This window comes from Lycium barbarum, chromosome 5 (assembly GCF_019175385.1).
Source record: "Lycium barbarum isolate Lr01 chromosome 5, ASM1917538v2, whole genome shotgun sequence".
Classification (NCBI taxonomy): Eukaryota; Viridiplantae; Streptophyta; class Magnoliopsida; order Solanales; family Solanaceae; genus Lycium; species Lycium barbarum.
Window position 1 is genome coordinate 19,640,773 of NC_083341.1, and position 15,548 is coordinate 19,656,320.

Consider the following 15,548-nt stretch of genomic DNA (forward strand, 5'->3'; position numbering starts at 1 on the left):
AATTCTTCATTCTCTTCTCAACACTACTGCAGAAACCTACCAGCATTTCTGTACAATTAACGATCATCAAATTTTCCAGGCTATTAAATTTCACAAAAAGGAAAATAATGGCACTTTTGTCTAAGCTTGCTACTAACGAACAACATGGCGAAAACTCGCCATATTTTGATGGGTGGAAAGCATACGATAATGATCCTTTCCACCTTGTGAATAATCCCAATGGAGTTATTCAAATGGGTCTCGCTGAAAATCAGGTTTAATATTTTACACTAGTAATTTCTTAAGTCAATATTTGATACTAGTATTTTTTTTCTCTGTGAAAATTCTTATAAACTCGGTTTTTTTTGGGCAGCTTTCTTTTGACTTGATTGAAGAGTGGATTAAGATAAATCCAAAAGCTTCCATTTGCACAACTGAAGGAATTGAATCTTTTAGGACCATTGCTAACTTCCAGGACTATCATGGCTTGCCTGAATTTAGAAGTGTAAGTTTTGGTCTTTAATATTTTACTATATATAGAACAAATTATAGTGGTGAAAGTCTATGACCATTGACCAAGTTTACAAGTTTACATTTACTTCGAAAATTAAGAAAATTTCTTGACTTCTACCGCAAACATATATATGTATATATACTCCCTCCATTCCCCTTTGTTTGGTATTATATTTCTTCCATTTAAAAAAGAATGAAACAATTCTATATATTTTTCTCGACAAATGATAAATAATGTATTTATTATAACAAGTTCTTAAAAGTTTTAGAAGCACACAAGTATTTTTTTTATCTTAGCGGTGCCTTAGCCTCCAATATATTACGAGGAATGAAAAAGATTCTTTTGCAAAAAGTATACCTTAGGTACATAATGTTATACATATATAAAATCATAAATTTCAAAAGTTTTATTTATTTTTGCAGGCAATTGCGAAATTTATGGAAAACACAAGAGGGGGTAGGGTTAAGTTTGATCCAGAACGTGTAGTAATGGCTGGTGGAGCCACTGGAGCTAACGAAACTCTTATGTTTTGTTTGGCTGATCGTGGTGATGCATTTTTAGTCCCTTCACCGTATTACCCTGGGTATGTACATAGTTATTTATATCGATTTTAATTTATATATATTGACAGTGTAAAGAATTATGTATATATATTTGTATCGAAGTTAACTTATATATACTAATCGTGCAAGAATATGTATTGAGTTTAACATATATATACTGCTCGTGTTAAGAAATTTTACATTATCAGTACATTTTAACATACGATTATACTAGTACTAGTAAGTATATTGCCTTATGTTTCAGGCTACAGACCTAATTACCTTTAACGGTTGCTAACGTATAGTTATTAATTAGGTAGTTTGATAGTGTAAAAAAGTAGTTTAACTCATAAATGAATCCACTTCTTTGTCTTCTTATTGCTTTATTTTTATGTTTCCATTTTTTAACTTGTTTTTGTTTATGACCTCGAAATATCCATCTTGAAATTTCTCTATTTAATAATTAATTTTTTTCTATCCCAATTTATGTGGAACCTATATTGAAAGTCAAATAGGATTTTTTTATCACGATTTTCATGTAAAAATTTAATTATTAATTATTGTGATTTATAGTACTTTTTGCGTAGTATGTAAATTTCATTTTTATAAATTAAAATTTTATGTCCGAATTCACAATTAAAATTTTATTTTATAATTGGAATTATGCCACACAAATTGGAATCAGCTTGTTGATCTCCGCGAAAGCACTAGCATTCGTGCTATTAGTGGAGTATAATATTTTCAGGTAATTGATTGTGGGGAGAATTTTTTAAATTAAAAAACACTAGTAAAATAATTAAAGAGACACTACGTAATAGTCAAGTCTTATTCACTTTCAGAATTACTGGCGCCCCCTTTCCCTACTTGATCCTTTCACTTGAATTGTTGTAAAATGATGAATAGTGATTTGTCAAAAAGTTGAAAGCAGCAAATAACAAGCAGAAGTCAAGATTAGATTCAAGAAGATGATTTATAGCAACGCAAATATTTATAACTTATTTTAAATAATAAGTTTTAAAAGTCTTTATTTTTTCTTAAACTCAGTCAAGCAAGATCACATAAATTGGAACGGGACGGAGGAAGAACAGTTGAAGTTATATATATAGACATTATAGAAACTGTTTACCATTTGCATATTACTCATCCATATTAGTAACTTTTACACGAACGTGATTATGAGTGATTTATAAGACTGGCCTTGAAATGGCTCACATTGGAATGATTAGGTTGTCTTCATTTGTCTTGAGATGAATAGTAACGTTTCTTTGAAATTTTGATTAAATACAGATTCAATAGGGACCTAAGGTGGAGAACCGGTGTACAACTTCTACCCATTTCATGCAAGAGCTCCAACAGTTTCAAGATTACTATAGAAGCTGTCAAAGAGGCATATGAAAATGCCCAACAAGCAAATGTCAAAGTCAAAGGCTTAATTTTGACCAACCCTTCTAATCCATTAGGCACCACTTTAGAGAGGGACACACTAAAAAACCTCTTGACCTTCACCAATGAACACAACATCCACCTTGTTTGTGACGAAATCTACGCAGCCACTGTGTTTGATGCTCCACAATTCGTCGGCATTGCCGAAATTATCACCAACGATGAAGTAACGAATCGTTGCATTAATAAAGATTTGGTGCATATAGTGTATAGTCTTTCGAAAGACATGGGATTTCCAGGATTCCGAGTGGGAATTGTGTATTCGTTCAATGATGATGTGGTTAATTGTGCTAGAAAAATGTCGAGTTTCGGTCTTGTTTCAACTCAAACACAACATTTACTAGCAGCTATGCTCTCTGACGATGAATTCGTCGAAGAATTTCTCATTGAAAGCGCGAAAAGGTTAAGGAAAAGGCACGAAAAATTCACCGGGGGACTTGAAGAAGTCGGGATAAAGTGTCTAAAAAGCAATGCAGGTCTTTTTTGCTGGATGGATTTGCGGCCGCTACTGAAAGAACCAACACTTGAGGGTGAGATGACACTGTGGAAACTGATCATAAATGACGTGAAGCTCAACGTCTCGCCTGGATCTTCTTTTAATTGCCACGAGGCAGGTTGGTTTAGAGTTTGTTTCGCGAATATCGATGATCAAATTGTGGATATCGCGCTCATGAGGATTCGGATGTTTGTGGATGGTAATAATGATGTTAAAGAAATTGGGGTCGCGAAGAAGAAACAACATTGGAAGAGGAGCAATCTACGACTTAGCTTCTCGAATGGGAAGTACGATGAAAATGTTATGAGTTTGAATATGATGTCTCCTAATTCTCCAATTCCTCACTCGCCGCTTGTTCAAGCGAGGAATTAAAATAAAACATTAATTAGGAAGGACGATCAATTATTGTACCAACAAATAAAGTTAGAATCATAGTATAAGATGAGAGTAGAACGAGAAGAAGTTGAAATACGATGATACTATTATTCTTTTGTAACGATTACTAGGTAGGTGTTTAGCCTTGTAATTTGGAGCTCGAATTTGAAGTTTTAATGTGAAATTAGTAGTTGTTTATGACATTTGAACAAAATTTTAACTTCAATTTGAAAATGCTTATTTCTCCTGAAAAATGAAACAAATGATCTCGTGATCAGTCATCAGTAATCATTTCATTCTTCTGGCAATTAATTTTGTACCTGCCAATTGTTGCAACTTTGTAGTACTACCTAATTCATATTTATCACTCAAATTTAAGAAACTATAAAGTAAAAAAAAAAAAAAAAAACAATGACTGGAAGTTCGTGCACTATAGCAACCACCTGTACCGCACCCACCACTTTAACAATAGCCTATATTGTTCAATTGTTCACAAGCCTATCTCGAAAGATTTAGTATTGTCGGCAAGACTTGCATGTGTTGTTCAATTATTCACAAACTTGTCATGAAACACTTGGTATTATTTTGTTCACTAGTCTTGTTGGATTGACAGGATTTACATGTGTTGTTTATATTTATATACAAGCTTGTGTCAAGATTTGATACTATTTTTATTCTACTCATCTTGTTAAATTGTTCAAAAATGCTGTCGGGTTGGCAAGACTTACTTCTGTAACTCAGTTGTTCACAAGATTGTCGGACTAACAAGACATGTTACTATCTTTGTGCTACTCATCTTATAGAAGTTTCACAATTGGCAAGACTTGTCTATGTTGTTTAAGGTCACAAATTTGCCTTATCGCTGCAAAGTTGAATATTTTCTTCTTTAATATTTTTATCCAATAGACATGAGCTGGTCTACTGAAAATATAGACCCAGTTCAGTAATCAATTAGTGGCAACATCAATTACTCCCTCTGTCTCCCTTTATATGAAGGTGTTTGACTTGACACGATATTAAGAAATAAAGAAATATTTTTAGAACTTGTGATCTAGAACAACTCATAGAAAATTGTGTGAAGTCAATCCAAAAAAGAATGACACATTTTTATATTTAGTAAAATTTAACTTTAAATTTACCTTTTTACCCTTAATCAAATGATTTCTACCCACAAATTTTTATGGATTGTTTTATATCACAAGTTTCAAAAGTCTTCATTTATTCTTAAACTTCGTGATAAGTCAAACACCTTCATATATAATGGGAATGAGGAAGTAAATTTAAAGTTAAAATTTTACTAAATATAGAAAGGTGTCAATTTTTTTTGGACTGATTAAAACGGAAAGAGTGTCATATAAATTGAGATGTAGTGAGTATCTTTTTAATTGCTACTTGTAAGTTGCGCTCTAAAAAGTGTGCTTTGGTTTTCATTTGCAACATTTTAAAGTTTCACTTGTTTTCTTCAATTTACAATTCGCAGATCACTTTATCTTTGCTTTGCGTTACATTATGTAACTTATATATCATGATCTTTTAGAGTAGTTGAGATTAGGAGGAAGGAGAAGAATGCATGGAGATGAAAGTTATGTATATATATTGGTCTATTTTTTCACAACTTGAAAAAAGGGGATTGAAAGTATCAATCCCTAAGTAATTATTGCAAACCAGTAATTATGCAAAAATAACTATAAAACTTTCAGACCGGCTTGAAGATTATAAAATTAGAACGTCTCCAAGGTTTATTTTAAATCTTCATTTCATTGAGAGAGAGAGAAAAAAAAAGCTCACAATCATATCTTTAACTCGCTCTTAATAGTATTTGAAATTGCACCAAAACAGTGCCTTATTTTCTCACATTGTATAAGTGACCTACTTCATAACTTAACGAACCATCAAAAAATTATTTAAACCAGTTTTTTCAGAAATAAACATTTGCAGGAAATTTTTTCTAGAAAAGTTTTTAATAAGATACAAAACACACTAACTGACTCCAACAGTCCATAAAGGCCACGAGTGTTTTTGGTATGATGCGAAAAAATAATTTCCTGCGGAAAATAACTTAGCTTTAAAAACTATGTTCTGAATCATTTTTCATTTTGGTTGGTTTTGAAGTGCTAACTCATACAAATAATAAAAAATATAGCATATGAAACATGGAATTGGTGTTCTGCTGATAATTTTGATATTAAAGGTTCACAATTTTATCTTTAATTGATTAAAAATAGTAACGCAAAGCCAGAGTTTAGACAGCTGCAAAGACAAAGATTTACGCCAATGAACTTCCATTGGATAATAATATAATTCTTTTGAAGAAACAAAAAATAAAATGAGAATAATCAATTGAACATGTGTCAAAGCCCTGATGAATACATACAAGCTGGCAAAACTTATATTCCAAATAATCTCGTCAATTGAACATGTTTCTCCCACAGAGATTTGCAAAGGACTGCTCAGATTGGGAAACCAGCAGAAACTAGACTAAACCAAATGAACAAAAAAACAAAGTTTTTCTACAGTACAGCAAACGAACAACTGAATACCAAAAGAATAGGAAGGGTGTATAATTACTTTCTCCATACAGGTAAAAGACTATGACACTAGAGAAAAACATAGGGGAAAAAAAGAACACAAGATCTGTCATAAAACATAAGAAGCAGGAGGAGGAGGAGGAGGTTGAAAGGTAGCAAGGAAGAAGCACAGGACTCGACTGAGCAGGTTCATCCGATGAGCAAGAATCATCCCTTCAAGTATATAGTTGGTAGCAAGCAACCGATGGAATGAGAAATGCACAACCACTATTTTATGTGAATATCATTACTCCTTACACAATAATGACCAAAGAGTCCATGGACCGTCCCTACCATGTCTCCATGTTAGTGTGCAAAAAGTGCAAATCTGGACCATCCATCAGAAGAGCACAGTTGGTCGGGCAAAAGTAAGAGAACTACGACATGCTACATTAAGTGAAGTGTTTGGTCGATCAATTGCATTAGGTAGGAGATGCAAGACTTATCTTACGAATAAATTGAGGCAAATTTAGCACTATAAAGTCGGCTAAATACGAAATGGTCTGCCCAACACCCTCGCCCCACTCCCCCACCTCCCCACCCCCCAATTGTCAATGCAAAACCATGGAGCATTAACACAAATAGACGACACACAAAGTAGCACCTTCCCGTAGTAAGCAACTATAAAACTGAAGTGCATGCTTGCATGGAAAACTGTTTCACTATCTGGAAACCACAAAGAATGCACTTTCAATATGTATTGATCGAGCAAAAACTAATCAATCAAATGGCAGTATAACTAGATTGCTAAAATGAAACCCCTAAACACTGTACAAGGAGTGGATTCCCTACCATCTTTGATGGATATTTTACAGGAGGTAATCCACAAGCAACATTAATACATGTATTAACTGGCCCTTCTGACGAAGCTATATATTCGCAAGCATCTTTGAGACTGGGAACTGCTTGATTTGGTGTCGTACTTGTATCTCTTGAATGATGGCAAACTCTCACTATTGTCATGCTGAGAAAGTACAGAAATAAACTACCTTTAGCATTAGTCTTAAAACAGTTTCATAAAAAAATAGCAATCAAGTAGATAAAATTTTAAAATCTTGTAACCGAAAGTGCATCTATTCATATTGAGCTCTCAGTTAATACTATAGCTTTCAGTTAATACTATAGCTTTCAGGTGGTCATATCATTCCTTCATACTATTTCAGAAATCAAGTGGATGTTTCAAGGTTAAATATCTGATCTCCAATCCTTCATCGAGATAATGATGAAGGGAAATTAAGGCTTTCACTTAATCCCGACTTGATACTTCATTTCCTTGTATAGTATTCAAGACCTTTAGCGTTAAGATGAATTTCAGCATCAAGGGCCCATAATACGGGTTTGACCGAATTCAGTAAGTTTGGTCTAAATGTTATACCTATTTTAAAATTTTCATTAAATACATATAAAATATTAATTTAGAACCAAATTACTTAAAAGAACTAAAATTTTGGATTCATAAACTTTGAATTCACGCTTGCAACTTTTCTATTACTCGAGTAATTGGGGGAGTTGGCCAAAAGGCCATTTTGAAAAGTTATTTTGCCAAAAGGCCATAAGTGTTCAGAAATTAGTGTTTTGGCCACCATTTATGACGTCAGCACGTCAGAGAACTGCTGTGTCAAATCCCAGCCCTAAAGTTTTGAAAACTACATTTTGGCCCCCTCAGCCCCAACATTTTTATTACCTGGAATAGAAATAAAAAACAAAATATTTCCTTCCAAAATATTTCCTTGTCAGCTTGCAGTCCAAGTGCGGGGAAAGCTTCATAAGTCCAGACCTAAAATAACACAAATAATCGCTCAGTGTAAAAATAAATAACACACCGTCTATAATCTACTATACCAGTGGTTTATAACATGTACCATGAATGCCCAGGGTAAGCCGTAGAGAGCATATGGTGGAGTCTTCTTATCAAGGTGGGTTTGGTGATGCCTAGGAATATCTTCCTTGCCCATCAAGTATTCCAAGGTCAGTTCAAAGGATTCCTTTCCCCAAGGATAGCTCTGGAAGAATTCCAAATCGTCAGTCATTTTAGACCAATCAGCGTCCACACCCCTGGACACATCTTTGGCCATCAAAATTGTATGGAGAAACCACACAAGACAACATTTCATCTTTTCTTCTTTATTTAATCTAGGCCCTCTTATCACCGACAATAGTTTGTCTGATGTAATCTTCTTCTTTCGAGTAACCTTTGCGTAGAATTCTGCCCCTTTCTTAATTGTCTGTCCTCTCTAGATCGGGAGGGATAGGATCCACAATTTAAACCGGTGATCAATGCAAACTCCTTCAAGACAAAACACGCAGGCTTGTCGTTCACAAGGAACCACATTTCATGCTTATTTTTCTGGACCATGTTACGAAGAAGCATATAGTGGATCATTTGTCCGTTGAAATTGATGAAGAATTTTGACAGCTTTCTAAAGTGACCAAAACAAGAACGCTTCCACTTTTTCCTTAGTTTTTTATCTCTCAACACATTGTTAAATTCAACTAACAATGACAGCCTGCTCCTAACAGAAACTTTTGTTGCAAAAGATTCATAATCATCCAGCCAATTGATCAAGTCATACTTTTTAACGTTAATTGTCTTTGCACAATATGGCAAGGACAAAGAGTCAACATCTTCAGCAGCAATAGAGTGTTTTGAACCATGCTCAGATACACTCTCAACTCTACTATCAGCTCTATCTCCATCAATACTACACTTATCAATGGGGTTTGAGTGGGACGCGCACTCTCTGCTTCTGCACTTCTTTTTCTTTTTCTATCTCGGCTAAGTTCTTCACCTCTTCTATTTTTATCCTTACGATTCATATTAGAGCGAGTTTCAACCATAGCACAAGAACAGGGGAGTATTTTTCCTCCTTTGCCTCTAAACCTAGGCATTTATATGATCTATATACAAACAATAGAGACGTTGATCAACCACGATATAACAATAATCGACCAAAAGTCTATTAATAGACCATATATAATTTCAAAAAGCAAAAACAGAAAACAAAGATCGAAACAAGCAAAATAAGTATAAATAACACATTTCGACGAAAAAACAGGCAAAACTACAAAGGTTTTGAAAAAAAGCAGATCTTTATGAACACTAGTTTTTTATCAAGATCGAAAAAAGAAAAAAAATTAAGGCAATATGGAGCTTAAAATGCTCCGACGGAGTTGCAGAGTTAAAGAAATTAATTGTTTACGACGATCAAGGCGTATTGGAGCTTGGGGGAGAGGTGGAAGTTTGAGAGTTCCAAGCTAGAAAGTGAAATAAAGAAGAGAAAGGGACGGATGAGAGAGAGGGGGTGTTTGTGTATTTTATTAGAAGTCAACTGAACTTAAGTAAATAACTTAAAACTTTCAATCTTTTTAAAATTATGAAAAGTACCCCATTCCCATTTTTCTAAACCCTAATACCGAAAAATAATTGAAAAAGAAAATGAATGGCCATATTCCCAATTAAAACTTAGAAGTGGCCTTCTATACAAATCTTCTCGAGTAATTGTAGTTTTATTTTACAAATTCTTTCCAACATGACCCAACTTTTACTAAGATGTCGAGTCAACATCCCTCTTTTACGAAAGAGAAAAAGATTATATTTTACTCTATACTATTCAAATTCGAATAACTTTGCTCTTCTTCAAAATTTTCTGCATAACTCTCGCTATTAGAAAACATGAATAAAAGTGTACTAGTTCTGTTCCCTCCGATTCTATTTACTTGTTACCGTAATCTTTTGATACCCTTTAGAAAACATGAATAATAAAAGTTATTTGATTAAATTGGTATTTATTTATTCTTTGATCTCTCATTTTATTTACTTCTTGCTAGAACATTTATTAGAATAGTAACGCTAAAATAGGAAAAAAAAATATTTTTTAAGACGTAAACTATTTTGGGACGTCAAACACGGACACAAAGTAGAGAAATAAAAAATTGGAGAACAAGTATTGAAGAAAGACCTACCACAAAATTCTCAACGGAAAACTAGCTAGTATGAACGTAACGTAGATAGAAATCAAAGACTGAACTCACCAACCCATTTAGCTGGTCAAAGCATATAAATATTATTCATATAGACTTTTGCTAATCCATAAGTCAAAGAACGAAGTGTACTACTAATTCCTCAATGTCCTCTTACATTTGCAGCCAAATGAATAAAAGTACCACAATTTTTTCGTGAATAAACATATATCAGCGGAGTTTGTACAGAATAAATTATTAGAACAGGTTCACAACTAATTACTCCCCATAATATGCATATCTATCTTACATCATTGCAGGACACTGAGGCAATACTAGGAGATCCGGATTAAAATATTAATTATTTTCGAGAGCAAAATAAAGTGGCTGATTGCTAGCTTATAAGGACGGGCTCAAAACTGAAAAAATAAAATGATGTTCATACATTTAGCTGACAAATTACCAAGTAATGGAATGAAAAATTGAGTGAGAGAGTGGGGTGGCTGTTGCCTGAGATATTAGGAAGTCAACCAGTTGACTATTTACTACTCCGATGATAAATATTCATTCATTCTAAATCAAAAGTCTCGGATTTGAGCCTTACCTTTATTATGGAACACTCTAAACCCTGAATGCAAGACTTTACGACAGAAATCAAAATTTAATTGGATACTAATAAAGATACCGAACATTGAATGGAAACAAAAAAGACATTAGAAAGTAGGTTTAAACCCTACAAGGGGGTTCACTAGGACCCCACCTTGTCAGGCTGTCTTCCAATAAATCTAATTTTCTTTTTTGTCTTTCTAATCTCATGCTTGCAAATTTTATAGTGCTTGAGTAATTTGTAGTTTGGAGCTGTTTGGACATGATTTCACCTCATGAGATGAAATCGTGAGATGAAATCATGTTTGGACATGCAATTTGGATTTCTTAAGTTACAATTTTTTTTATAATCATAAAAACCCCACAAGTTGTGAAAACCATCAATTTTTTTTCAATTCTTATACAATCTTACCAAATGAGTAAATCATAGTTCATAATAAAATTAATATGCTACTAGAAGGCCTTTCTAAAAAATACAACATCAATTGATCAAACTTTAGTTCAATAAAAAGAAAAAGTTACCATGAATAGTAATGTAACTACTCTTTAATATAATTCTCTCACATGGTAAACATGATTGGTAAATATATTTTACCAACTTGCAGATTATATTTAATACAAATGGTTGGTAAACATGATTGGTAAATATATCTACTAACTTATGGGTCTTTTTCTACAAAATATAAACGTATGGGTCAAATTTTACATTTATATTTATTGAAATCATGATTTCAAATCCCAAATCATGCCTTTTTGGATGATTTGGGATTTCATCTCATGAGATGAAATCAGAGATGAAATCACATGTCCAAACGTTAATTTCATCTCATGAGATGATATCGCATGTCCAAACGCCTACTTATTTACCAACTCTGTTCCAACAAAATGACCCAATTTTCCTTAAGATGTCGAGTCAACATTCCCTCACCCTTTAAAGAGTCAAGATCCCGCTCTTACGAAAGAGAAAAAGATTAAATTTTCCTCTATCCTATTCAAATTCGAATAGCTTTGCTCTTGTTCAAAATTTTGTATAATATTGTTGTCGCTGTTAGAAAAAAGAATTTTGTTTTTGAACGATTATTAATGCATGTGTCAGGTTCACATCCATTTTATGTTAGAACTCCGTTAATGATAAGAGTAAATATGAGATAATTTGTTAACTCAAACAATATAAATAGACCAAAAGCGTAACGAAAGACAAAACTGAACAATTTCAACTACTATATAGGCAAATCTGAGTCTTGTCACTTTGCGAAATAAAGTTATGTAAAATAGGATTACTATATCCTAATCATTATTTGAATACGAGATTTTTTTTTAAGAAAAAATGTAGGAATTAATTATACAGCCCCTTCGGTCAATAAAGATTTACTTCCACCGTTCATATTTACTTGTTCAGGTTTGACTTGACACATTCTTTAAGAAGCAATAAATAAAATGATAATTTTACTATGTCACTTCTAATTATTATATGTTGGGAAATGAATTGAAAATAATTATAGCACTTAATAATAAAGGTAAAATAGACATAAAATGGTAAATTATCTCTTGATTTTTCAAACTGAACAAATAAAAGGGGACATCTATTTTTGATATAGTGAACAAGTAATGGAAGGGCGGAGGCAAAAACTTTTTTAGAAAGAGAAGCTCCAACTTCTCTCTTACTTTCCCCTTTCACAATTTGACAATTAATTAACTAGCCGTTATTGAAATAAACTTACAAATCTTTTGCGATCGGGTTGCCAACCAGCGAGCCTCCATCAACATCTGCACTTTCGAATAACACTAATCAGCTGCAACCTTCGAACCCAGAGAGCAATTCAACCATTTCCATGTCCTACGCAACCACGCTCACTGATTCCCCCAATCTAAAAACGAATTTTCCTCGCCGGGAATCTGAATGGTAACAGCCAAAAAAACAACCCACAATGGAATGCGGGCCTTGATCTTCAAAGCTAGAGATTACTATGGTGCCATGGCATCTCCACGTCGAAGAACTATAGTGGGTAGATACTTAAAATCAAGATCTCAGATTGACACCATCAGATCCAAATTCTCTGAAAAGTTTCCATTAAAGGGGTCGGTGAAGATAGGGGTCTTCGACAACTTCAACATATTTTTGACATTTACCAATGACGAAGACATCACAACCATTCTTTACAGAAGGGTGATATAACTAGATGGCTTTAAGATCTGGCTTCATAAATGGACACCGGACTTCAAATAAGGATATTCCAATTGTCCCAATGTGGATTCTACTTCCAGGTTTGCCCTTTCATATGCATAATTGGCATTATGTCAAACAAATTGCCGAGGAAGTAGGAATACCTATAGAAATTGATGCTTAAAAATAAGAATAGGCCAAGTATGGCCAAGGTTAGAGTTGAAATTGATTTATTAAAGCTGTTGGTTCATAATGTTTGGGTGGGTACTGAAGATGAGAATATCCCATTAAAATTGTAAACATTGTAGAAAGCTTGGCCACGATGTTGGTAACTGTAGGATTCTCGAGAAGAAAAAGGAGTTTGAAAATCAAGAAGCACATGAGAAAATCCCACATGAAAAGGAGATATTCAATAAGAAGAATAAGGGGGAAGGAAGAAATCAACAGGGGAAAAATCAACAAGATAAGCATAACAAAGAGGATGGGAACAACAAGCAAACTGAAAAAGTTGAAACTAAGGCTAGAGGAAGAGAAAAACAGAATGCTCAATTTACAATCCAAAGAGGAACAAGAAGAGGGACAAGTGAACCCCCAAAAGGCGTGTATATTCTAACAGCGGCAATTTTTGGTGTTGGCAAACCACACCCCATTTCTGATAATACCAGCAAGCAAATGCATAAGGATAGTAACAATGAAACTGGAAAGGGGAATAAAGATTCAGTAGAGAATAAAGCTGGAAAAAAAAAGACTCTTTAGAGAATGAAGCTGAAAAAGAGAAGCAAGACTTATCAGAGAATGAAGCAGACAAAGAGAAGAAAGAATCTTCAGAGAATCAGAATAGTGCCGAGACGATCAATAATAAACAAGATGAGGGATTCCCGAGGGGAAACAAAACCTCAAAGGAAAACCAAGAAATGCATCAGGAACAGAAAAGCAGTGAAAATAGAGAAGAAAAGGAAAGACGTGTGATAATGATCAAAGATTCTAATGAGCTACAAGTTGACATCTTTGGAGGAAAATGGGAAGAGGTTCTGATAAGACATTCAAAAAAGAAATCTGGGAATAAAGTAGGAAGTAAAGATAAGGGCATTATCAATGAACAAACAACAACCATTACCCAGAATAGCTTTGACGAATTAATGGAAGAAGCTAAAACTCACATCGCTGATGTTAATAAAGATGGAATATCTCCTAGGAAAGACAGGATAACTACTAATAAAGAGGGGAAGCAATTACAAGGTGAATGGGCTGAAATATCATCATCATCTTCAGAGGAAGAGGATTCATCAGGGGACACATCTGAAGAAGAAAATGAAGAAGGTGACCAAGAAGAGGAAGTGATACACGTTGTGAAGAAAGTCCAAAAGGATGTACCAGAATCTTCTATTCAAATGGATAAATTACAGAAACAGGTTCAGGGTAAGAAAATGGAAAACACTGGAAAAGCTAAGGTGGATCCACCAAATACCAGAAAACAAACGATGAATATCACAAAAATCTCCAAGAACTCCATTAATGATTAGAGTACTCAATTAGAACATAAGGGGCATGAAGTCTCATGCTTCCACTGAGAGGCTAAAGTTTTTTATCACAAGCCAGGATATATCCTTGGTTGCCATCCAGGAATACTTCATCAAAGAGACAAAAATTGAGATGTACATGAATTGTCTAGGTATGAAAGGGAGTTATGCAAATTGCAGCAATAAGATTTGGGTATTCTGGAAACATAACATTGAATGTACCATTTACTCCAGTGAAGATCAAATGGTTACATGCAAAGTTCAATACGAAGAGGACCATTTCTTCATCTCTTTTGTTTATGCTAAGACAAAAGCCTCAGGTAGGGAGGACCTATGGAGATATATGAGAATTTTCTCAACCACTATCAATGTTCCATGGGCTGTCACAGGGGATTTCAACAATATCTTATCTATGGAAGAGAAAATGGGAGGCAAACCACACAAATTAAGCAAAAGTATACCTTTCATGGAATGTCTTCGTGATTGTGGTCTTAAAGACATTGGTTACTCTGGTAGTAGTTTTACTTAGTGTAATGAAAGAAAAGAACAAGAAATAATATGGAAAAGGTTGGACAGAATGGTATGCAATGAAAAATTGGATGATTGTTTCTCTATTTGTAATGTGCAACATATGACAAGGGTCGGCTCAGATCACTGTCCACTTCTCATCACTGTGGGAAATGACCAGGACAATCATATTAAATATTTTATATTCTTAAACTTTTGAGCTGATTTGGATGATTTTCAGGAGGTGGTTAAGAACAACTTGATAGCTCAATCTAATGGAAATATTTTTTGGCAGGTTCAACAGAAACTGAAGAGTACCAGTAAAGCTCGAAGTCTTTGGTCTAAAACCAAAATTAGAAAAATCTTTGAAAAAACTCAAATCTTGGAGGATGAAGTCAAACAATACGAAGATAAATATATGGATACCTTGAATCAGCAAGATAGAATAAACATGAATAAATCTAAGGCTGAATTGATTATCCATCACAAGCATGTAGACAATTTTTGGAGGCAAAAAGCGAATTTGAAATGGAATTTGGAGGGGGATGAGAACAACAAGTATTTCCATACCATTGTGAAGGGTTGAAGGAAATTTCTGCAGATTCACAAAATTAATATGGGAGACAACCGGATAGAAGGGGACACAGAGATAGGTGTAGCTGCAACCGACTTTTATCAACAACTATTTTTACAAGACAATTAAAAAATTGACATGAAGATTCTGGACAATATCAATAGATGTATCAGTGAAGAAGATAACCAAAACCTCTTACAGGAGCCCAGTGAAGAGGAGATTAAAAGAGCTGTTTTTGAGATTAATCCCAATAGCTTAGCAGGGCCAAAAGATTTTAGCAGACTATTTTTCCAAAAAGCTT

At 33.9% G+C, this 15,548-nt stretch overlaps 1 protein-coding gene across 1 annotated transcript; it reads left to right on the forward strand.

Annotated features, from left to right (window-relative positions):
* Nucleotides 1–3,775, forward strand: LOC132640654 (1-aminocyclopropane-1-carboxylate synthase 4-like). The gene is made up of 4 exons (XM_060357334.1): nucleotides 1–254; nucleotides 353–484; nucleotides 916–1,076; nucleotides 2,323–3,775. Exons 1-4 carry the CDS (start codon nucleotides 108–110, stop codon nucleotides 3,344–3,346), a joined length of 1,464 nt encoding a protein of 487 aa, XP_060213317.1. The 5' UTR covers nucleotides 1–107; the 3' UTR covers nucleotides 3,347–3,775.
* The last annotated feature ends 11,773 nt before the right edge of the window (nucleotides 3,776–15,548 follow it).